We start from the raw sequence: 26749 nt of genomic DNA on the forward strand, positions 1-26749 counted from the left end.
AAATCAAGTGGAGTGTTGCTTGATTTCTCTCTTGGGAACCTTGAATGGCAACTTCTGATAAATCAATGCTAGTCATCAGGGTGGGTGTGTTCAAGTCAGTTTCAGCTAAGATGTCTCTGGGCTTGTCTCTGAAGTGCATGTGTCCTCAGCTGTAGGACTATACCTTCCACATTTGGGAAAAAGGGGTCAATAGCAATAGCATAAAATGTTTGAGGAGCCTCTTAGACAAACCTTATCAATAACTCAAAAGTGGACCTCTAATGCCTGATGTTTGGTTTCAGTCAGATGGCCTGACCATTATCCTCACAGGTGGCAAAGTTCCATTTAAACTAACATTTATTTTTGTACCCAAACAGAAAAGTATTAGAAATATTTTAGGTAGATAGTTATTAGTATGATTACATAATAGTTTTTCAGATATCCTCCCTCCTTTATTTCTCTATCAATCTTTCCTAATTATTATAACCCCATCATGTTTTCTCATTTCCTCATTCAAATCTCTTCTAGCTTTCTACTTCCTACTGCTCCCACAAAAACTCCATTTCCAACTGGAAATAATCACTTTTACATTCCTGGTTTTTTAAATTACTGCAAGGTATGGATTCACATCTGAGTATATACAAGCTCAAATTTTGAGTTAGGAAATTCAGAAGAGAGAGAGAAAATGTAAAGTTTGTCTTTCTGTGTCTCAATTATTTCAGACAGTATGAATTTTCCTAGTATCATCCATTCACCAGCAAATTTTATTATTTTTAATATTGAAAAATAATTTATTTTGAAATCATAAACTAATATTTTGTTCATTTTTGAGACCATAATATAATTACATCATTTTCTGCCTTCTTATGTCCTCCCTCCAAACTTTCCCAAGCATCTCTCCTGTCTCTTTTTCAAATTCATGGTCTTTTTGCATTATTTGTTAGTATAATATAAGCTGCTCAGTCTAATAATGTTACTTGTATGGATATTTTCAGGGATGATTGTTTGGTGGTTAATAACTAACCGATTGTTGTACTCATTTCTGGAAAAGACTATTTCTCCCACTTTCAGGTTTTACGAATTCTCTGTAGAATTTGAAGCCTGTGGTTTCTTCCTGGACCACTTTGGTATGTGTATTAGCATAATCTAGATCGTTTTATGTATATGTAGGTATATTGGTAAGTCTTATGGTTATAACATGCGACACTATTAGGAAGCACACTTTAACAGCAAACTCTGATCCTCTGCCTCTTGCAATCATTTTGACCCTTGCTCTGCTTGTTCTCTGAACTTTAGATGTGGGAATTGTTTTGTAGATGTATCAGAGGTGACTGATTTCCAGAATTATGACTGTGATTGACTGTGGTTTTCTGTGGTTTTCTGTCATTATCATTGTTATATTGAAAAGATAATATGGTGAATGATGATCTCTACTACCTGATGCTAATATGAGGATATTATGTAAACATTACTCTGGTTTATTAAGGTGACTGTTGTATATTGTCCATTTAAACTACATTTCTATACTTAGAGTCATTAGAAGTATTGTTGTGTAGATAATTCATAGTATAGGTATTCTATACCTATTCCATAGAAGAATCTCAAATAACAAGCAAAGCCCTTACACCCTAAAAATGGACAAAGAGAGCAAGTATTTAGCTTATATATTATTTATTGCAATTAGTGTCATGTAATTAAGTTATGAATATTTATAGTATCCACAAATTAACAAATACCATGCATATCTTATTAAAATATATTTTCAGCAGTAGCTTCTTATTTGAAATACCATGTCTGAGTCTGTGAAGCAAAAGGCCCTTATTTTGTGTTTAAATATACATTTCTGAAAAGGCAGATAAATAATTTAATTTTGTATTATGATGAGTTTTGTTGCAGAGACTAAATTAACTCATCAAAATGATCATTTTTTATATGATGTCTTTTGTTTTTAAAGCATCTCAAAGAGTTCTTATCAGGTCTTAGGAGAATAATGTAGCACTTTGGGAAAAAGATGCACCCTAGCAGCCCTGCACTAGAAGCCAAGATGGAGAAGACCTCCACGGCCACCATGGCTTTGCCCTTGGTGCTGTGGTAGACAGGGAGGAAGGTGACCCAAACACTCATGAACAGCAGCATGCTGAATGTCAGGAACTTGGCTTCATTGAAAGTGTCAGGGAGATTCCTCACCAGGAAAGCCACAGTGTAACTCCCCAAGGCCAGGGTCCCTAAGTATCCTAGAACACAGTAGAAAGCAATAACTGAGCCCTTGTTGCATAAAAGGATGACATGAGCATGTTCTGAGTATGCATCTGTGTCGATATAGGGAGGTGAAGTTCCCAGCCAGACTCCGCAGAGAATAAGTTGGATCAGGAGACAGATGGGGATGACAGAGTTATAGATGCCTGAGACAAACAACCTTCTCATTGTCCTTCCTGGTTTCATGACCCGAAAAGCCAGAATTACAGTTATAGTTTTGGCCAAAACAGTGGAAAGAGCCAGCGTGAACACAAGTGCAAATGTAATTTGCTGCAGTATACAGGAGGCTGTGTTTGGGCGGCCAATGAAGAGAAAGGGACAGAGGAAGCAGAGGAGGATGGAGATGAGCAGGATGTAGCTGAGAGTTCTGTTGTTGGCCTTAACAATAGGTGAGTCTTGGTGCTTGAGAAAGATCCCCAACACTATAGCTGTGATGACACAGAAGCACAGAGCTACGCAGGCCAGGGCAATTCCTAGAGGATCCTTGATGGACAGGAAGGTTATTGACTTGAGCAGGCAGTGATTTCTCTCAGGGTTTGGGTACTCTTGTCGTTGGCAAGGTATGCATTTCTGAAGATCTGTGGGGAGGAAGTGAATCAACATTTCAGCTTGCACAATTATTTACTCATTCCATATTCAACTCATGAAGACTATTTTTCAATGTGGGTAGCCTGGAATATTCTACTTCTTGATAGTTCCAAGAACATGAAATATTTATAAATCCTATTTGTATTATTCATCTTGTTTACTTGAGAATAGGCCTTCTGCTCACCAGTTTATTCTTGTTTTTGTAAGGCAGTGAAAGTGAAATCCTTATTACTCTATACGGATAAAGAAAATTGTCATGGAATCCACAAAGAGATTTTAAATTTATTTAATTTTATTCATTCTTTGAGCTTCTAAACATGTGTACAATGTTTTTTGTTCACATCAGCATATCAAAATACACATCACTGATTCTACCACCATAAGCTTTGCTAAGACTTTTGGGGGGTTGCTCATGGATTAAGTTGAAATTTGTTAACCTACTTCTGTATAATTCTCCTAAGGTATAGTGAGAACAAGTTAGATCTCATATCCTTGGTCTAGGAAATAATCCTGATTTGACAATGAGTATGCAACACTTTCATCAACAAATTGCAGCTATAAGCTCAGATCAATCTTTTCCAGGTGAGGAATTCCAAATAAAATTTTATACTCTTTGGCATACTTAGACTCAGTACAGGACACCCTTTCTTTTTATATGAATTCATTAAATAATTGTGGGATTTGTTCTAATTTTAGGTTTAGGTTATACATTTAACATTTCCCTTCATTATAGGCTTAGAGCTCTCTGGAAAAGCAGTTTAAAGTAGTAAGTAGTACAATGTACACTCCTCAAGGAATAAATCTTAGTAAATAACATAGTTTGACTAAAATAATCTTTTGTACTTTATAGCATAAATGAATACACAAAGAGGAAAAGGAGTTAGTTATTAGTATTGACTATTCATAAAAAGACTGGTTTGGGTACTTTTGGTTTAGAGTGCTCTTATAGAATAAACATAGCCAGCCTTAAAGCTGGATGTCATATATTAAATGGGTTTTTCTTGGAGGAGACATTGTTTAGATTTTAAAACTAGAATTGTAGCAATAATAATAATAATAATAATAATAATAATAATAATAATAATAATAATTGTTATCATCATCATCTGTTCTGTTTGTATTTCATAGCTTTAAATGAAATTGTAACCCTGGATATGTAATGAAAATTCAAATACTTGCTATCTGCAGCTTGAATAATGATTAGCCTGCCTTTTTGTGAAACTTGTATAAATAAAGAAGGACCTAGTTGCTAGTCAGCCAGAGATATAGAAACAGCCTGACTTCTATAATGTAACTCACAAAAGGCCTAATTTTTAGTAGTAAATTGTGAGATTCCTCTAACCATCGTGCTTAGACCTCCCCTCTCCCCCTTATACTCTCTGAGGACCACTCTGTTAGCAAAGACCCTCTGACTCTTTTCTTCACTCTGGGGAAGCTCTCCAAAGATGCCCCTGGCACAGGTGCACAGAGAATGAAAAACCCATCACAGATCATGCATGGGATGGATCTTGGCTTTCTAACCATATGTAACAGTTGTTTAGCTTAGTTTTCGTGGGGGACACCTAACAACAAGAACAGGGTCTGTCTCTGACTATTTTGCCTGCTATTTAATTCCTTTCCACTAACTGAAATGTCTTGTGTATCCTCAATAGGAGAAAATGTGCATAGCCTACTGCAACTCTATATGTCAAGGCTTGTTGATATCTATGGGAGGCTTTTACTTTCTGAGAGGAAAGGGAAGAGAGGCGCACTGGGTTGAGAGGTGAGGTGAAGGGAAGGGCCTTGGAGTAGAGGAGAGAGGAGACGCTGCAATTATACATAAATAATCAATTAATAATATATGAAAAAGTAACAATATGGGAGTAGAAATAAATAAAATAGAAACTAAGAAAACAATACAATAATTAAACAAATTAAGAGCTGGTTCTTTGTGAAGATAAACAACGCTGACAGACCCTTGGCTCAAGTAACCCAAGGAAAGAAATAGAGGATTCAAATAAACAGAATCAATAATGGCAATAATACATTAACACAGAAACTAGGTTCAGCATATTCTAATAAAACATTTAAATAAGAGAAAAATGTATTCCAGAAAGCTTAAAATGCACATGAAATGTATAAATTTAAGAATTGCTCAAGAAAACATGACTCAAACATTATTTCAAAAAACCTAAATAGACATAACAGACCAATGAGGGAATTCAAAGAATAAGAAAATCTCCCTACCAAAAAAGAAAGAAAGGATTAAAGGTATTAAAAAGTCTGTGTCTAGATGAAGTTACAGCAGAGTTCTTCCATACATTGCAAAGAGATCTATAGCCAGTCTTTCTAATGTGTAAATAAATAAAGTCCTGACCTCTATGGGTTCATGTATAAAACTAGAAAAAACCATATTGCATGATTAAGCCCAGAATCAAAGACAAACATCACATATTCTTTAATATCTAAGCTCCAAATCCTCAAATGTGAGTACATATCTTGCAGAAATGCAAAAGATAAGAAAGTAAACAGGACCATTGCAAGAGCAGGGGCCTGTGTTACACAGAGAGTGGAGCAGCAAGGAAGAACTGACCAAAAGGAGAAAACGCAAATGAGGTAAAATCTCACCGTGGTGGCAACACAGGGAAATAAGTAGGAAGAGAGGGAAACAACAGTAAGTATGCGTCAAAAAATAAGTGGTCTGATAGGGAAATTGTGTGGAAGGTGGTTGGTTTAAGGAAGGAGGAGTTGTTCAAATGAAGGAGGGAGGTGTGTATAATATCAATACAGGTGTCTGAAAAACTGACAAAAACTCACAGTATTACTATTTACCTAAAATCCCCTCACAATAAACTTAATTATCTTTATATGTATACATACATACATTTAGCAAATTTTTCTCATCTCGGGTGATATTGTTCCATCCATGACTACGGCTTCTTATAAATCTTTTTTTTAAGTGTTTGTCCAGGAATCAAAGAAACGCCTAATACATAGTATTTATTGCTATTGGCTTGTTTGCTCTGCAGAGGGTGAAGGTAAGTCAGTCCCTACTGCAAAATATATCATGTATATCAGAATCAGGGTCATGAGACCCATGAGCTGGAACTGACCTGAGGACTTTACCTAGAGATCCAGTTTCATTGTGACAGAAGACATCATGTAAGCATTCAAAAAAGGAGAGGCAACCAACAGTCTAACCAGCTCACACAACTACGAATCACATCCATAACCAGCATGGCAGAAAAAACTAAGGGTGCAGGATTGCTGTGCCTACTTTGGCAGTAACTAACATCTCTCTACCTTGGATTCACTAACTGGTTAACATAGGGAAGACATGACTCTACCTGAAACCTAAGTACTCAGTGCTAGTAAAGTCATAGTTTTGGAAGAAAAACTAAAACCACTCATCTGCTAAGTCTACATAATACATGAAGGAATGTAGAAACATTTGTCTTTATACCCATCGGTAAGTTTTGTTTTTACCTCTCAACAAGGAAACTTCTGCTTGCAAGCCATTCTTGTAAACCATTACAGAGCAATGAAAACGCAGCGTTGTGGAGGACAGCTCCAGTGGACACACCTCCCACACCTAAGGCTTATGGAACACTATAGATTAAGAAGTGGAATAGGAGGATCAGAGAGTTTCCTCTGAGATTGCATCTCCTAGTAACATCAGAAGATCCTCCCATAACGCTCATCAGCCTGCCTGACTAAACCTTGGCAACTGCACTAGGAGAACAGCAACAGACATGACAAAATGCTCAGGAGAATGACCACAAGGCCTCAAGCCTATGCAAAGAACAAGAGACAACTAAGGAATTATGAGAGAGGCACAAATGATTTTCACCAGGGGAGAGCACATCAGTAAACCATTCAGTAACAAAGAGTCAGCCCTAAGAACACTTTCCACACAGGCCGAACAGTGCTACGTTGTGTATATAAGATGTTTCACATAGAAGGAAAGAAAATGAGAAATAAAACAATTATGCTAATATTCCAAAATAAAATGAAAGCAAATCCAAGAAACCCAAATATGTAATGTAAGATATACTTTAAGAATCAGCACAGTCCTTAGCTTGCTCTATGGAGGATGGGAGTTACAACACGATCTTCTTGTAATACCAAACATATGCCAAGGGCAAAAAAGGGAACACAGATCTACAATGATGTCCTCTCATGTCCAGATGGCACACACACAAACATACACACAGATAGAGGGGGAGCACAGTCAGGAAGAAGATCAGATACACTATGAAAAATAACAGTTATGTTTTGTAAATCTTATTCTTACCTGTAGATATATGTTAATTATCCTTTGTAATTGGAAACAAAGGTTAATTCCATTACAATGGTGACGGGTGACAATAACATAGCACTTTGCAAGGAATTTAATGTATAATGGCATTAGATATTATAGAAAATAAAAATATTTGATTAATCTTTCAACTTTCGTTGTTTGCAATAGAGTTCTCTTTTTGTTCTATAGTTGTTTAAGGGTTGGCCTTTTTAAAGATACTATTTAAATAGTACATTGTCATCATTATTAGAATGTTGTATTTTCCTTCTGTTTTTATTTTTAATAGGTTTTTTAAATTTTTAAATTATAAAATAATTATCTTCTTTTCCATTTTCTTGTTATTCTCTCTAAACCTTCTCTTGGAGCTGCCTTATACTTGTTACAAAATTCATGGTCTCATTCCATTAAATATTGTATTTGTTTTGTGTGTATGTGTGTATGTGTCTCTGTGTGTGTTTGGGTGTGTGTGTTTGTATTCATCTATAAACATGCTCAGCCCATATAATATTACTTGTATATGTTATCACATGGTTGACCACAAAGATCTACAGGCAGGCATATATTCATTTACAAAGCAGTATATTTCCTACTGTTCTTGATATTCAAAATAACAACCGTAAGTGTTGTAAATGTAATACCAGTTTTATTGTATTTAAAGAAAAGTCCCACATCTCCTTGTCCTTGGCTTTTTGTTTTCAGGGAAGAATTATTAGCCTTGTTTATTCAAGATACAAAGTGATCCTGGATGATTGGAGCTCTCACATTTAATGGGCAGCCTATATTATTACTGTAAGGTTTGAGATTACAATTTCTTGCAGGAAAATCATTTTCTAGAAGGAGGGTGCAGATGTCACAATAACAGGAGAACGTCCACTAATCACATGGCATCTGAAGTGATTACTAATGGATATGGGGATGAGTGAAGGAGACACGGAGAACAGCACTGCATTATGACAACAAAATTATTTCTTAGTTTTCTCCTACATTCTGAAGCAGTTAGAGGAACAGTAATATTTTGAACCTGTCTGGTTGGAAATGTGCCCCTCTGGACAAAATACACAAGAAAAACAGCAGACAGGTCTTCCTTCTTGTAGAACTTTCCAGAATCCTGGAGCACAGCTCTGTGTACATACAGATTGAGGAGTCTGAGGGCAACACAAAAAACTGGTCATAATATTGCACGTTATTTAAAGTATTTTAAGCTATGTACATATCCTAAGGCACTGTGAGGTTCTTACATGGGCGTATAGAATGTACATTTGTAGTTAGTCTACTTCCCAATGCTTAATGTTCAACACTCCTTTATAGCAACCAAACTGTGACTCACATCAGCATAGCGTGTGTGAACCATGTAGAATATTCATGTATTCTCTGCTGTGAGGCAGCAAGCCAGAACTCCTCATTGTATGGTCATGGAATGGGAACAGTTGGGTTGTCACCCAGAAACCTAGTCACTCTTGCCTCATCCGTTTCTGCCTTTATAGTTCCAATCACATAGTAGCACTCATGCATCTGATTCAGGTGCAGGAGGAAGTCCAATGTTTTCATGAAAGATAATGTGGCTGGATGGTCACTGCTTCTCCTAATACAGTCCATGTTGATATTTTGTAGACCCTGACTTGTGAACCACAGCTGTGACTTTCGACCTGGACTCTAAATGCTAAGAATGGTTCCATGCCTTTTCATTCAAACATTAGTGATGCCATCACTTAGGATTTTCACCAATTGCATTCTTAGTTAATCACATAAACTACTAAACTTCTAACACAACTTTAGTTTGTTATATTTTAGAAATTGTGAAGGACAGGCATATTTCTTTCTTTCCTTAGACCTCTTTTCTGCCTTGATCTAGATTCAGTTTCTGTACCCTAAATATCTACAGATTAACAAGAAGATGGGGCTGGAGAGCAGGCTCAACTGTTAAAAATCCATGCTGCTCTTACAGAGAAAAACTCAGGACAGTTCCTAACACAGATGTTGGGCAGCTCATATACATTTCTCACACAAATGCCTTGTCAAAAATACATAATTTATTTCTTGTTTATGCTAACTCACAACATAATAAAAATATTGATATGTTTGAGTTGAGTTGTGGTAATGGAATGATTAACTTAGCATCAGCATGCATGTATAATACCAATATATGAATAATATGAATATGTTTGTGTGCATGTGTATGTATATACATAAGAACACACACCTATATGTAACCATAAGCACTTATTCACTGCATCATTAATGAACACACACATTCAAATTCAATTAACATCATTCTAATGGTTTATTTCTGATTTACAGTCATCCAACACAAATAAAGAGAAGGTTTAGTATTTAACATGCTTGCCAAAGAAGCATGAAAATCTGAGTTTGATCATCCCGAAGGGATGGAAACAAAAGTTGGGTGTAGACAAAAAATATCTGCCATCCAAACTTTGTGATCATGAAGATAGAGAGAGACCCTAGGTAATGCTGTCCACTGAGTACAGAAAAATCATAAAGCAAGGCTTTCAGAGAGATAGCCTGTTTGGAAATGAATGTGAGAGCAACTGTAGAAGAAAACCAGTATTGTCTGTGTCCTTAACAGTAACATGTGCTCACATGCATGAGCATTCACACACAAGCTCACAATCACAGTAAAGCCAAGAACTTAAAATATAACAATTATTTAAAAATTTCCAAGACATATCAAACATCAATTTTAATAACCCTTTACAAAGATTTCTCTACAAGTTAAATATTGAAAATTTCCATACCTGATTGAAGTTGCTTGGCCATTTAATCAGAACTTCGTTGATGAAAAAGCCTTGATCTTGTGAACTCTTAGAGACAAACTCCCCTACTTTAACTAGTAATGAGGTATAATTAGTAACTTCCATAAAGTTCTGTATATCATATTTTTCCATAATATTATTATTCTTATCAAAGCTTATTTCATCTCCAGCAGTGTTTGTAACTTGGATTGTCCTCAGAAAGAGGTGCAGCTGAGGAGAGACATCATTTGGATAGGAGTAGTTCATACAAATGACAGGTGGATGCTCTTTTAAAATTTTTTATTTTATCTCTCTCTCTGTCATGGCTTTCTTTTTGAAAAGTCTTAGTTTCTTTAGGTGTCTCCTCAATTCTCTTACTGAAACGAACGTTTCTCCCCATGATAGGAATGCAAGAATTACTGAGCACAAGTAGATATGTTCTCTAAGGGCTGGAACCTAGTATAGTATGGAGCACATTCTTAGTTGGAAAACTGTCCTGTGTCTTTCCCTAACACCAGAAAATGTTTTCATATTTTAGCATAAAAATTGAGTAAAAATGTATACAGCATTATTGCTGTACATACATAAGTAGTAAGACATGTCCATTTTTATGCCACACAATGAACATATGTGTATATTTTTAGTTAGATAGACAGTTACAGCTAGTTAAGCAGATATAGAGTTACTTGATGTGATATTAGTAGGAGTTTAAGCAAAGCTTGAAAGTCAGGAAAAATGTATATTAAATATGTACAAAATGTGTGTGACAATTGTACTCAACTGAAAAGAGAACCCCAGACTTCCTTCTTTTCTCCTTGATTTGGTTTGGGTCACATTTGTCTTTCAACTTTGATATGCACACTATGTGAGACAAAATTATATCTAAGTTTTCCGTGCTTTAAACTGAGGTTTAAAAACACTGCCTTTTATTTTAGATTAATTTATTCTGTTTTTTAAAAGAATGTTCTTCCTGCATGTGTGTATGTGGACTACAGACATGCCTGGACCCTTTGCAGGCCAGAAGAATGCATATCTCCCCAAAGTGTAGTTACAGACAGTTGTAACATTTTATCTGTGTATCAGGAATAGAACCTGGGACTTCCAAAGTGCAGCGAGTATTCCTCACCACTGAGAAATCTGTGGCCCATATATTTGTGTTATTTTTAATTTGTTTACTGCCCCAATGTATGTACATATGTATACAGAGTGTGTGCCTTGTAAACACATGGGGCAGCCATGTATGCCACGTTCCTTGTAACTGGATTTAATGGCAACTGTGTGCCATAATGTGTGTGCTTACAACCTAACTCTTGTCCTATGCAAGAGCAGCAAATGCTCTTAACTGCTGAGTCATCCCTTGCCCCAACATGCTGTAATTACATACCTAACTTAATACAATGGCTTAATAATTCAACTTCTGAGAATAAATGTTGTTTTAGCTAATTACAACTCCTGTTATTAAAGAACTGTTCTTAATTATTTATACAAGGGACACATTAACTGACCTAATATCACATCTCTGGGAAGTCATGTTCACAAACTGATTCAATGTATATGTCAAACATTATTGCTTTCCACCATATTCAAAATTACATATTACACTATATATCTCAAATTTATTTTGTATTCATCTATCTTTGATTAAATTAAAAGTTCAACTGGCCTGTTCTTCAATATTCTTAGTGATACCTTATTTGAAATTGATCCTTGGGGCTCATATGTGTAAATGTGTTCTAGGTTTATATCTTATTGTTTTAAGCCCCAAACATGTCTGTTTATTATGAATACATGAAGATATGGCCTAGGCTCATTAGCACTGCTTGTGTTTTAACATTTAATAATGTAAGCACAGCCTTGGTTTTCCTTCATTTTACCTAATTGAGAATAATTTGTAAAAGCAATTGCTATTCACTTATTTATGACTCTAGAACAGGCTCCTTTTTTCCACAAAAGTTCTAAGCATGGTCTCGTGTTATACACTACAGATTGCTTTTTATGTGAAATAGAAGCTTTGGATATAGTCAATATATCTATATCTGATGGCAATGGACATACTCCATGAAAATATACAAATTTTGTTTATTGAACTTCCAATATTTTGGCACTGATTATATTTATGTCTTACAAAATTTTACCACACTAGGAAAAATTGTTGAAATTCATTCAAATGTAACGTCTTCAAATCTGCTTTCAGTCCCAAAATCATCTAAGATAACTACAGATATATACACATACACTGAGAGATAACACTTTTCTATATTAATTTATGCTTTTAATATATGAGATGAAAATGTGTTAATTCCTTGACCACAGTAAATTGCATTCTAATAATTTACATTACTGATGCTTCCCTTGCTTATGAGGGAGGCTTACCTGCCATGGGAGAAGCTGGCTGTTGTTTATGTCTTCATGAGACCCCAGTTCTGTTTTGTACAACAGCATTTTATGGAGGGCATGGGCCACTGCATACACAGCATTCCATATGGAATAGCTGGGCTCAGAAACAGTATTCAGTTCATGTTTTTCATGCTTACTCTTTAGAGAAATGTTTGATGGACAGGGTCTAGGATTTCCACATAGCAAATTAGGAGGAGAACAATAAAAATTGTCAACCCAGAACTTATAGAAATATAAATCTCCTGGGTACTGGGATGGTGTAAGAGCCTCAAGATACTTCTTGAGGCCAGGAATCATTCTCTTCTTTGAAAAGGACAAGCTTCCTCTGAAAATGTTTATCCAATCATTCTTTTCATTGAATATAGTCTCTAAATGTGTAAAGTGTTGCTTTGCCATGATCCACACTTTCCTTCCTGTTAAAAGTACGTTGTTTTCAAAGCAGAAAAAAAGAAGGTCATCTACATCACCATAGAATACCTCTACATTTACTTCTGTGTATTGGTTCAAGTTCGCAATAGCAGCTCTATGTTTTTCCACAGAGTTCCAATTAACTGGGATTATTAGTGTAAAAGCCACACAGATATCTTCTGAAGTTATCTCACCTTCCAGCTGAGAAAGGAACTCCTTTCCTTTCAGATCATCAGCCACAAACAGCCCCACCCACTTCCAGCCAAAGTGTAGCAGTAAAGAGATGACAGCTTGGGTTAGAGCTCTGTCTTTAGGAGACATCTGATAAAGGGATGGGAATGTACCTTTGTCACTTAGCACAGTATCAAAAGCTCCATATGTGACCTAAAGAAGCAAAAAGAGGTGATTATGAGTTTCTATGTATTAGGAGTTGTCACCCTGTATGAATTGTGACATGTTTACATGTAGCTTGATTAGTTACATATCTGTGTAGTAGACTTTGACCTATGAGCAAGTGCAGCCTGAGAATCCACACTGTATTTTCCAGTATTTGGAGATAGAATCATAATTACTACTAAGTGATGGCTTAGAAATACTCAGAGTTTACCTCTCATGCTTTTCATCATGCTCTTTACACTGTTCATTATTGCCATATCAAGACAATTCATTCTCTGTTATGTTAAATCTGCCTACAGTAAATAGAAACCACATACCTGTTTTTTTATTTGTCAGATTTGCTATGTGATTATGGAAAAAATACTTTCCTAACTTACTTGTGGGACTTTGTAGAGCTCCAAAAGTGTTCCAATTGCAGCAGAGAATTCAGGCATGATTCCTGAAAGAACTCCTAGAGCTTTGTGTTGAGTTTTGCATTTGTAGTTACAGATATACTCACTCCTTCCAGACAGCCACATCAGAGGCCCCTCCAAGGTCTTTCGGTTAGAAAGAAAAGCATTGTAGATGTGGAAACCCAAGGTCACATTAGGAAGCAGGTGTGAGTCCTTATTGATCTCCTCAATGGCAAAGTATAAGGTCAGCATATATTGATAGTTTTTCCATCTCCATCTAAACCAGAGGAACAGAGTGATGAGTACAGCCAGTCCATTTTTCTCCCAAACTCTTTATCAAATTTAGTAAAATAGAGGTCTTAGCTTGGTTTCTCCTAGACATGTAAAGCTTGTGTGATTGAGACACAACAACTCAGGAACATCCCCGGTCTCACTCCTGAATTCATAAATTGAATTGTGTCTAGTAATTGTTTTCTTGCAGTGAGTTTGTGAATTCAAGTGTCACTTGTCTGTGTCCAATAACCGTTGAGTGTGGGAGTGCTAATGCTGTTTTCTGCTCCTGTATTTTGATACTGAAGAGTCACTAAGATGTTCGTCAGGAATGTAAATATGAGCTTCATGTGCTTTTATTTTACAATCGTTCAATTTCATAGTCACTTATAAAAATTGTAACGAGTTTGTTTATATGCACTTCTAGCATTAAATTGTTGCTTTGTGGCATAGACAGATGGCCAGGCATCTAGCCACATTGGCCACCTTTGAAGGAAAGTTAGCATCTGTCCTCAGTGTACACAGGTCATAAGGTCTCCTGTCATCTGTGAGCACCAGGCACACATGTGGCATGTACACATATTCAAGAAGTTAAGCAAATACACAAAATAAAAACAAACAAACCTGTGTAAAATAGTATCCCAGAGGCTTGATAAATGACTCAATGTTATGAATACTTCCCGGTCTTGTGAAGGATCCTGATTCAGGTCACAATAGACACAGTCTGGGTTACTATAGTATGTTATCCAGGTCTAGTGGATCCACATCCTCTTCATGCCTCTGGATCCCTGATGACATCCCACATGCAGCACCACCCCACACTATTTAACCACCATCACTTACCACCTAGAATTACTAAAGGAATTCTGTCACAGACATCTCAGGCCAGGATATCTTGTGAGGTTGGGCAGTAAGAACCAGTCAACTCCTGAAAGGGTTCATTATTGTCTTAAGAGGCTTTAAAAAACTCTGACACTCTAGAAATTCTCACTCACACATCATCAGTAAGTAGCCTCATGACTGCATCTCAAACATTCTCACCTGATCCCAAGCCAGATAAGTTGAGATAACAGCTAACAGATGCCCCAATGCCCTATAAAGAAAGGTTGATTTCAAACTAGAGAAAGCAAAACCTAATTTAAAACCCATGGAAGAAAATGAAGAGTTTAGAAAAGATGAAATACAAATGACTGAGAAATATTTTAAAGGGATTCAATATCCTTAACAATCATGGCAAGAAGTTCCTTACTTGCCTCAGAAATGTCCAACAGTTCAAATGTTTTCCTTCAAGATTTCACTACTATAACCACAATCCTGTCCTGGAAACCCTAGTCCTAGCCACACCTGTCTCCAATCTACCTTTGAATTTAAAAGTTTTATGAGATTTCAACTTCTGCAGTAACAAAAATAAGAACAAATATTGGCATATATTTGAATTTAGGGGAAAGCAAAACAGTGGAGTCCCTATGAAAGTCAGTTTGGAGGCTCTCTAAAATATAGAAAAGTACCTACAATATTTTCTGTATTTGTCTTTCCTGGGAATATACTAAAATGACTACATATTTTACTGTGGAAATTTTGGAGCACCTATGTTAACTCTTATATGTAATTTTTATCACATAATCATTGATAAACAGATTAAAATCTCTTTCAATTTAAACTCCACGGAATCTACTAGATTAACCCTTGAAAATTCTTCTAGTAACACTACTAATGCTACTAGAAATACACAAACCCTGAATCTACCATCTTCTATACCAAGGCCAGTTCTTAAATGGAGGGTTGGGATATCAACTCAGCCACAAACATTTAAACTACAGTTTGTCCTGTGTTCAGTGAGGTCTGGGACTGGATTCTAGCACAATCATCATCATGGATCAGAGAGACTACATCAGCAACTAACGAGAGAAGATGCAGAGTCCGACAGCTACACGTGAGGCACAACTGTGGAGTTCTGTGATGAGGGGGAGGAAGGATCAGAAGAGCCAGAGGTACAGAGACACCGTGAGAACACTGCCCACAGACTAGGAATTATGGGACCTGTAGGGCTCTGACCTAAGGCTTCTGCATATATATTATGGTGGAGAAGCTTAGAGTTCCTGTGAGCTTTCTAATAGTCATTCCTGGGAATGTCTCTGACTTTTTGCCTACATTTTCCAGCCATGGTGTTCTGGTATGCTCCTTGCCTTATTAATTAAATAAATAATTTATTAAATAAATATATACATAAAAACAATTAATTAATTAATTAATTAAAATAAATAATTTTAATTGTAAACACAGTGTCCAAACTCTGAGATACTGTAAAGAGACTAACGCCAGAGAATATAGAACAGGAGAAGCTAAGATTTGTACTAAGGATGTGGAGATATTCAATTTCACGTTAGCAAAACCTCTCCATGTTTGTGAAAAAAAAAAACAGGTTTTCAAACATAAAAAATTTACATGCCCAAACAAAAGTGAGCAGAGTAGACATTTTCCTTGACATACTTGACTTAATGTGTTAAAACATTTATAAGACTGAGCATGAAATTACACCATGGAGCAGACACAAAAGTTGGTGGTTTCTCTCTTTCATGTCTTCCTGACTAGAAGTATAAGGAAGAGAAATGGAAATGTTTGTAGACACATAGAGAAGAAGGAATGATTGACACTGTCTTTTATATTTCTCTCTAGTTCATTATTCACAATGGAATTCCATATATACAGCAGAGCATGAACTGTCTTGTAGTCATGACATCCTTAGCACATTCACACGAGTACTCACATAAAGATTTCCCATAGAATATATGGATTTTCGTCGAAACGTATATTGACCTTTTGGGTTAGTTCCATTGTGATGTAAATGGGGATAAATGCACCTAGAATTATGTCTGCCTCCCTGTAGGTGCTGGGCTTCCAGTACTTGGAACAGTGAAAGGGATTCGGCTCCGTTGATGTAAGCACAGACTTCAGGAGGAAGATGAGACAAAACAAGAGAAAAAACATGTCAGGATGTTCACTACACAGAGACGATGTGCAGCATCTAAGTTGATCCAAAGAGAATATATACTTAGGTCGTGAAACAGGCTCAGACTTCAACAATGTCTGAGAACAATTCGCACTCTTCAGATGCTTCCTACTGTTATTTCATGCTCTCAGCCTGAACATACACAATAGTTCTCATCCAGGGCACAGACTGAAGCAAAGCACAGACAACTGAGGGCAAGTCACAGTGCAGAGATAGTTCTGTAACTGTAACCAGAGTTGCCTTGCATTTGCTGGCTTTTCATTGTTCTACATCCTTCTCATACATGTGCTCTGGGGATCGCCTCGCCCCGGAGCACTGCACCTGTTTCCACTATGGGGATAAAAAACATGTTTGGTTGCGAACTTCTTCCCTAACCTTTGTTATTTCCTAATGGTCCACAGTGACTTTGGAGAGTTCCATAGTCTGAGCCAGAACTGCAGGTCATCAAAACACACCTTGCTTGTTTTGGATTGGTGTTGTGAAATATATGTTGAACAGGTGATTTTTAAAAAGACATAGCTGTATTCCACACACACACACACACACAAAAAAAAAAAAACACTAAAAATATTTGATAGACTGCCTTTTCAAGAGGGGTAATGGGTGACTACTGTTTCTAGCATCTTCCACTCAAAATCACATTAGCCTTGTATCTAATCCCTTTGCAGCTACAATTACAAAGCTGTAACAAAAGGATATTACCGATAAGTACAGATGATCATTTTCTACCTCATCCATTTCTCATATTAAGACTCTCAGGCATTAAAATCACAATATATGTTTGCTATTTGTACACCTCTTGCAGCAGCCACTTCCCAGTTACATTTTGTAATAAGTCACAATGTTGGATTCTGAAACAGTAAAGCACTCCAAGAGTCCAGCAAAGCAAGATCTTTATTAGAATCATCTAACAAAAAATATCCAGTCAGGCACAGCTGAAAATACTTGGGTACTGACCAAATCTTTGAGCCTTCATCTTAGTAAATATTTAAGCAGATGACAAAAATCTTGTTTTACTCAGACTGCTACTGATTGATCAGGACCTCAGAGCAGACTTAAGAGCTGACTTGTGAAATCATTTTTAACTTTTTTTAATTTTAGGATAATGCTTGATGCTATGAAGAAGTGATCAGTATTTCTAAAGGTCAATCACTGGAGCAAGGTTGAAAAATTTGAAATTTAGATATAGTTTCTACTTTGTCTCTGCCTATCCCAGGTGGTCCTGCCTCTCAGCTACCTCTCCTTTTCCTTCATGGCTCTATATTGATTAACCCCTGTAAAACTGCCCTTATTCTAAAACTTTCCCATCAATCCTTCTTCAATGGGAAGAAATTAACGTGTTATAACATTTCTTTAAAAATTGTCATCAGAGTCTTATTCTTTTTTTTAAATGTCTACAATAAAAGATTTATTGGTAACTACATTAAATTGGTTAAATGTAACACAAACTGAATATTATTTAAGAATTAGTGTATGTGTATACACATATGTGTGTGGCACTAATTTAAATATAGAACCTTTTTTTCTTCTCCTTTATTAATTTATTCTTGTTACATCTCAATGATTATCCCATCCCTTGTATCCTCCCATTCTTCCCTCCCTCCCATTTTCCCCTTATTCCCTTCCCCTATGACTGTTCCTGAGGGGGATTTCCTCCCCCTGTATATGTTCATAGGGTATCAAGTCTCTTCTTGGTAACCTGCTGTCCTTCCTCTGAGTGCCACCAGGTCTCCCCCTCCAGGGGACATGGTCAAAGGTGAGGCACCAGAGTATGTGAGAAAGTCATATCCCACTCTCCACTCTACTGTGGAGAGTGTTCTGTCCATTGGCTAGAACTAGGTAGGGGTTTAAGGTTTACCGCCTGTATTGTCCTTGGCTGGTGCCTTAGTTTGAGTGGGACTCCTGTGCCCAAATCTGCAGAAACTGTGATACATATACACTATGGAATACTATTCAGCTATTAAAAACAAGGAATTCCCAAATATTGTGGATAAATGGATTGAGCTAGAAATGATCATAATGAGTGAGTTAAGCCAGAAGCAGAAAGACTCAAATGGTATATACTCACTTATATCTGCATATTAGCCCAAGGGGCATGTCCCACGAAAGCCTTCACTTACCAGGAAACTGAGACAGAGGGGAGGACATTCTAGTGGGACTCTAGATGAGAGAATCATGGGAGAATGGCAAAGTAGAAGGATCCAGAGGGTCCTAGAAGCCTACAAGTAGAACATTATGATAGCCATATAAGCAACTTAATGACACATCTGGAAGCACTAGAAAAAAAGAAGCAGAAATGCACAAGAGGAGTAGACTACTGGAAATAATCAAACTCCAGACTGAAATCAATAAACTAGAAACAAAGAGAACAATTCAAAGAATCAAGAAAACCAGGAGCTAGTTCTTTGAGAAAATCAACATGATAGACAAACCATTAGCCAAACTAACTAAAAGGCAAAGAGGCACTATCCAACTTAACAAAATCAGAAATGAAAAGGGAGATATAACATCAGACACTGAAGAAATAAAAAGAATCATAGAATCCTACTTCAAAGGCATATATGCCACAAAATTTGAAAAATATAATGGAAAGGAATAATTTTCTTGATTAATTCCACTTACCAAAATTGAATCAAGATCAGATAAACAAATTAGTCTTATTTCTTATACAGAATTAGAGGCAATCCTTAATAAACTCCTAATTTAAAAAAAAGCCCAGGGCCAGATGATTTCAGCACTGAACTCTACCAGACTTTCAAAGAACTAACAGCGATAACTCTTCAAGCTACTCCAAAAGATAGAAATGGATGGAACATTACCAAATTCATTCTATGAGGCCACAATAACTTTCATACCTAAACCTCACAAAGACCCAACAAAGACAGAGAATTTCAGACCAATTTCTCTTACGAACATTGATGCAAAAATACTCAATAAAGTACTCACAAACCAAATACAAGAGCACATCAAAGGTATCATTCACCATGACAAGTTAGGCTTCACTACAGGTAGATATATATATTGTACCCACATAACTCAATTATAAGATTTACTTCCAATACATTGAAAGTGCTATTGCAAGCTGTTTAGGATAAATAAGTTATACACGTTAATTGTTTGCTGATCAAATCATGGTCATGTCAGTCACTAGTCTACTTTTATCACAAGAATAGGCATCTTAGGTGCAGCAGATAGATATGATTCTATAGAAAGATAAGGTAGGATAGTTAGATGAGGTCTTCAGAAACCTCACTGACATGAAGAATATGGCATTTAAGAAATTTTTTTTATTATTTTAAAGAATCACAGGCAATGAGACAGGTGAACTCCTGGCAACACCCAGCCTACTTCAAAGATGATGATGAGCATCAAAGAACTTCCTTATGGAGATGGCTTCAAAGGTGGCAAACTAGCCACTGGGCAAAAAGTCCTCATTTCTACCACAGATAGAATTCTGCCTAAAAAAAAGGGGAGCAAGCTTGGATGCAGGCAGAGTGAACGGCCAGGCTAAGCAAATCCTCACTAGTTTCTGACTCACAAATATGTCTGTCAAATATATTGGGCCAGAAGGCTGAAGAAGATGTTCCAATGTTATAGAGAGTTTTTGGTGACTATTAAGGTAGAAAACTGTCTTTATCATCTTTTCATTTGGAAAGCTACTAACCTACACTCCCAGCATATTCAGATAATCAAATTTATTCCTTCTCATGTCTCTGAGGGAGTTGAAGACCAGTGACTTAGTTTTACAATGAAGCTTAATTGTTTACGAATTAAGATCTTTTTAGGTCTAGATAGATGTTTTAAATAGATAATGAGAGGATGTGAGGGAGATTGGTTTCCATTCAGAATTTTAGGAGTACCTTGATAGGAAAGTTGTTTTCTTCAAGACTGTCAAATATAAATAACTAAAACACTAAGAATGTAACATTTATATAATTCCTGATCATGTCATGGTTCTTCTTGATATAGGTAGTTTATTGTATATATGTGTACTAATATAAATGTATATGTAAAAAAATTAAAAATTAAAAAATTCCTCTTAGTACTTCTTTCATTGTGTCCCATACTTTGGGTATGAGGTGCCTTCATTTTCATTGGATTTTACGGAGTCCCTAGTTTTTTTTTCTTTCCTGACCCGCTTTTTATTGAGCAGGGAGTTTTTCAGTTTCCATGTGTGTGTAGACTTTTTATTATTTCTGTGGCTGTTGAAGTTCAGCTTTAGTCCATGGTAGTCTGACAGGATACAAGGTATTATTATATTATTTTAATCTTCTTGTATCTGTTGAGGCTTGCTTTGTGACCTACTGTCTGGTCAGTTTTGCAGAAGGTTTTGTAAGGTACTGAAAAGAAGGTATACTGTTTTGTGTTTGGGTGAGAAGTTCTGTAGATATCTTTTAGGGCCCTTTGTTTCATGACATCTGGAAGTGTCATTATTTCTCAGTTTAGCTTCTGTTTCATTGACCTATTGTTTGGTGAGAGGGAGTCGTTGAAGTCTCCTACTATTAGCGTGTGGGTTCTGATCTGTGATTTAAGCACTTATAATGTTTAATTTATAAATAAGGTTGCCCTTGTGTTCTGGGCATAGATGATCAGAACTGAGATGTCAACTTAGGGGAATTTTCCTTTGATGAGTATAAAGTGTCCTTCCTTATCGCTTTTGATTAATTGCTATTGAAAGTCTACTTTATAAGATATTAGATTAGCTTGCTTCTTGAATTTGTTTGCTTGAAAGACACTTTTCAAGCCCTTTATTCTCAGGTAATGTGTATCTTTGTACCTGAGGTGTATTTCTTGTGTGCAGCAGAATGTCGGGTCCTGTTTACATGTCCATTCTGTTAGCCTGTGTCTCTTCACTGAAGAGTTGAGTCCATTGATGTTGAGAGATATTAATGACCAATGATTGCTAATTCCCATTATTTTGATGTTGGTGCGTGTAGTGCATTTGTGTCTTTCTTTCCTTTTGGTTTTGCTTCAGTGAGGTTATTTCCTGTGTTTTCTTTGATGTAGTTAATCTCCTCAGGCTGGAGTTTTCCTTCCAGTATATTCTGTAGATATTGTTTCATCTCATTCTGTCCTAGAATATCTTGTTTTCTCCATCTGTGGTATAGTAGTCTGGACTGGCATCTGTGTTTTTTTAGGGCTTTCAAGCCATCTACCCAGGCCTTTCTGTATTTTATTGTCTCCACTGAGAAGCTCAGTGTAATTCTTATGTGTTTGCCATTATATGTTACTTGGCCTTATTTCCTCACAGCTTTTAACATTTTTTCTTTGTTCTGCACATTTAGTGTATTGATTATTATATGGAGGGAGGATTTTCTTTTCTTATCTAATCTATTTAGTGTTTTGTCATCTTTTATGCTTATTGGCCTCTCTTTGCTTATATTGGGGAGTTGTTCTTCTAAAGTTTTATTGAAAATATATTCTGGGCCATGGAGCTGGTAATGTTCTCGTTCTTTTATTCCTATTATTCTTCAATTTTGTCTTTTTTGGTGTCCTTTATTTCTTGGATGTTTCATTCATAAATTTTTTAGATTTAACATTTTCTTTGATGGATGCATTGGTTTCTTCTATTTTGTCTTCTACACCTGAGATTCTTCCCTCCAGGTCCTATATTCTGTTGATGATGTTTACCTCTGCAGTTCCTGTTTTCTTCCCTTAGTTCTCAAATTCCAGGATTTCCTCAATTTGTGCTTTCTTTAGTGTTTCTATTTCCAGCTTCAGATCTTAAACCCTTTTGTTGCTTTCCATCAGTTTGTTTGAATTTTCCATCATTTCTTTAAATGGTTTGTTCAATTCCTTCATCTATCTCTTTATATTTTCCTGTATTTCTTTGAGTGCTTTATTCATTTCTCCTCTAGAGGCCCCAATCTGTCTGACTGTATTTTCCTATCTATCTTAAAGCATTTTATTCATTGCCTCAGTTGTCATCTTCATAAGCTTAGTCTTGAGGCCATTTTCTTGTGTTTTAGTTGTGTTAAGGTATGTACGGATGCTTGTTGTTGGAAACCTGGGTTCTGGAGACGCAATACTGCTCTGGCTTTTGATGATTGTGTTTTTACACTCGCTTTAGCCATTTTGTTGCTTCTGTTGTTGGATGGTAGTCCTGGAGCCCACTGGAGTTCTTATGGTGTGGGAAAGCCCTGAGCAGGAGGCCTTTTGGAGTAGTGGGTATGATCTCTGGCTGGCAGGTGATTCTCATGGAATAGTCAGAGGCTTTCATCAGATTACACTCCTGAGAATCACTAGACTTCTCAGGAGCCCAGGTACCCTACTCTCACTAAGGGAAGGCTGTAAATCAGCTATCCTGATACTGGTTTTCTTGACCCAAGTTAGGGAGGTCTGTCTGCCCAGACACTGTGCTTGCTGGATGCATACGTATTGGAAAACCTGTGAGTTTTGGCGCTGAGGCTGGGGCTATTTCTATGAATCCAGTCCCAGTCACTTCACCGGGATACTGTCTCTGCTAAAGATGGATGGCTTCAATGGTGCTGAACTGAATCAAAGAAGGAAGAATTAATGATGTTTAAATTGTGCATCTTTCTGGTTTCAATAAATTGTTCCAAGTACAACATGGGTAATTCCACCAAGTTTGGCTTCTAAATTGGGATAGAAAATGGTATGCTTAGATCACATTTGTAGCAGGTTCCCTATGAAGTTTCTTCCTGTGATGAAGAATCACTTTTCAGACTCCTTCTAAAAGGTGCAGTCTTAGCTGGATGGTATCTTCCCTTAGAGTACCTCCCTAGGCTTCCAATGCAGAGAAAGGACTTCCTGTTTAGTGGTAATAATCTCTTTGAAAATTTCTATCTCTTTCAGCATATTATTGTCACCTGGAACTATCCAGTGATGTTTTCTCTAAAAATTACAAGCTAACCATTACTTTTACAGCACTTGTTGCTCTTTTTCACTGTAGTCCTGAATGAATCAGTAATATGTATAAAACAATCAATATTTTGTCAAATAACTTCTGCCTCACTTAATTTCTCAGGACACCAGCAAAATAAAAAGGATGTTTTACCAAAATATTTCACAAATAACCTCTGGCTTAATTTTTCATGAATTCTATTGAAATCTTAGGTCCACCAAAATCTTAGTACTGTCACCTTCAAACTACGCATGACCCTCAATACTCCTATGTTTTAGGTCCTGCAAGAATGGCTCATTAAGCTCTGTTTACAACTTTATATGGCTTAGATCATGTAACCAGCTTTTAATATCTGGGCATGGTATTGTTTAGTGGAAAATCAAATGTCTTTTGAATGTAGGTAATATGAAAATTGTTTTTGCTGTTCTCTTTAGTGAAAAGCTGGCTCTGGAATTAGACTGTGGCTCTACCTTTCCTAGACTTAGACATGTTGTTATTGCTACTATTATTATAATCATCATCATCATCATCATCATCACCACCATTATTAATTCACATTACATCCTGACTGTTGTTGTCTCACTCTTACCTTCTGTTCTCACCCTCCCTCCCTCTTCTGCCCTATTCCCCTTCCCTATATCTCTGACAGGAAGGGCCCTCTTCTCCCACCTTCTGACCTAAGCCTATAAGGTCCTATCAGGATAGTCTGCATCCCCTTCCTCTGTGTGCCCTCAAGACCACATGCCAAGGGGCATTGATTAAATCTTGGGAACCAGAGTTCATGTCAAAGGCAGTCCCCACTCTGCCCACACACATACACATGGAGAATGAGCTGTCCATTGGCTACATCTGAACAGGGTATAAGTTCTCTGCTTGCAGTGTCCTTGGTTGGTGCATCAGTTTGTGCAGGGCCATTGGCCTTGATTGTTTCCTTGTGACACTCCTGACCCCCTCTGGGTCCTTCTGTCACCTTACTCTTCCATACAACCTCAGCACTCAGCCTAGCCTCCATCTGTGAGTCTCAGTATCAGTCCTACTCCCCCACTGGATAGAATCTTTCAGAGGACATCTATGTTAGGCTAATATCCACTTATAAGTGAGTATATACCATGTGTGTTTTTAAAGTTTTCTCTACACCCTGTGTCAGGAGAGCCACCCGACTCTGTGATAGAGAAAAGTCAGCAAAACAGAACAGATTATTAGTTTCATTTCACTGCCTACTATTTTTGCTAAGATATAAATCTTATCTCCAGATGTTTAACATTAATATGTGAACTTTCTGTACCTCAAAATTTTTTAGTGAGTCTCTGTGAGTTTCAAATCATGCACCCCAGATCCACATATCCCCCATCCCTTCATTTCAACCCATTGCTCTTGCAGTCACCCCAAAATAAAACACACACACACACACACACACACACGAAGACATAGAAAACATCTCATCATGAAAATAGTATGTCAGTGTGTTCTACAGTACATCCATCTGTTCACATATCTTCACTTGTCAATATTCATTACAATGAGCCTTTGGTTCGGTTCAAGGACTCTGGATTCTGTGACACCATCAATGTTAAGTCCTCACTGGTATTCCTCACAGCTATCTTGTTGTTTCTCTGTGATATGGAGATCCTGCAGCATTGGATAAGCTGGACTGGCCCCTTCACTCATTCCAACCATTCACAGACAACATAGATTTTAGGGTGGGTCAACTCAGTGCCCTGGATCTAGACCTGGGGGATAGTTGATCTGGTCAGTACTCCAGTTCTACCTTATATGCAACAACAGTGGGCAGATTCAGGCATCAGAAAAAAGTCTTGGGCAGAAGGCATGGAAAACATTTTTCTAGAGATGCATGGTGCTCTGTGGCAAATATTGGCTATTTGAGGGAGGCCTGGTCCCTTTAAGAGAGAGCAGGGCTGCCTGAACAGTCACCTGAAACTCTCTATAATGTTGGAGTATCATCTTCAACCATCTGGCCCAGTATAACTAACAGACATATTTGTCAGGCAGGATCCTTTGAGGACTTCTTTACCCTGTCTTGGCAGAGTTTGGCTGTCAACTCAGCCTGCATCCAGTCTTGCCCATTTTTAGGCAGAATTCTACTGTGGCAGAAACAAGGGCATTTTGTCCAGTCGCTTGTTTGCAGAATTTGAAGACCTCTCCATAAAGGAGATTCTTTGGTGTTCATCATCTTTGAGGTAGGCTGCGTGTTGCCAGGAGTTACTCTCTCTTATTGTCAAATAGTCTTTAAAATATTAAAAGCATCTTTAAATGACATAATCTGCAGGTCACTGAGGCTTTTTAAGACCTTATCTAACTGTTTTTCCTTATCTATTTATAGGATCATATCAATCTGTTACCCCTAGGATGAATAGTCTTGTGATAAAAAATAGACTAGAATTGACATAACCATGATTTGTTCAACTAACAATTAGTTTGTATTACTTAATTATCCTAAACAGCCTACAATAGCACTTTCCAGGTATTTGAAGTAAACTTTGTATTATAATTGAGTTGAATGGATTCTATATCCAATATCATATTGGAGTAGAATATATATATATATATATATGTATATATATTATGTAAAGAACAATCTTAAATTTGAATTCTAAACCAATGTATCAACATTAAACTTATTTTGCATCGATATACAAAATTCTATACCAATACATTAAAAATAACCTTATTTGTGAGCAATAATTAAGTCCTTGGGTTGCTGCGTAAATTCAGTAACCGACTTTTTATCCTGTCATTGCTATATATTTCTATATCCCCCTCTTTCTCTTCAGCCCAATTTTTTCATTTTGGGAGCTGCTAATCTTATCTTCTCATTTACTCAGGTAATAAAGTTTTATTCCTTCTCAAGTCTCTGATGAGGTTGAAGACCAGCTAGGTTAGCCTTTTAATTTAAGTTTAGTTGTTTAGGGGCTACAGTGTTTTTAGGTCTAGATAGATAGATGTTTTAAGTTGATAGAGATGAGATATGATAGATATTGATTTACATTCAGAATTTTAAACTCACCAAGATAGGAAAGATGTTTTCTGCAAAATAAAATTAGCCAAAATACCATGAATGTAACATCTCTATAATTCCTGATTGTTTTGTGGTTCTTCTTGCTGTATGCAGTTTATTTTATTTATGTGTAACAATATAAG

General features: G+C 36.7%; 3 protein-coding genes across 3 annotated transcripts in view; 1 reads left to right on the top strand and 2 right to left on the bottom strand.

Moving 5' to 3' along the window:
• Window positions 1-26749, top strand: part of LOC311587537 (uncharacterized protein) — a 494998-nt gene that overhangs the window by 235984 nt on the left and 232265 nt on the right. The window lies entirely within an intron of this gene.
• LOC311587533 (uncharacterized protein) overlaps window positions 1-26749 on the bottom strand; it is a 428822-nt gene that overhangs the window by 132354 nt on the left and 269719 nt on the right. The gene's annotated exons all lie outside the window — the stretch shown is intronic.
• On the bottom strand, window positions 1879-17979 carry LOC311586315 (vomeronasal type-2 receptor 116-like; the record flags this gene model as incomplete). Its single annotated transcript, XM_084762285.1, has 6 exons — window positions 1879-2813; window positions 8124-8247; window positions 9856-10083; window positions 12226-13041; window positions 13431-13722; window positions 17963-17979. 6 exons carry the CDS (start codon window positions 17977-17979, stop codon window positions 1879-1881), a joined length of 2412 nt encoding a protein of 803 aa, XP_084618411.1.

This window comes from Acomys minous (assembly GCF_964271855.1).
Source record: "Acomys minous genome assembly, chromosome: 16".
Taxonomy (NCBI): domain Eukaryota; kingdom Metazoa; phylum Chordata; class Mammalia; order Rodentia; family Muridae; genus Acomys; species Acomys minous.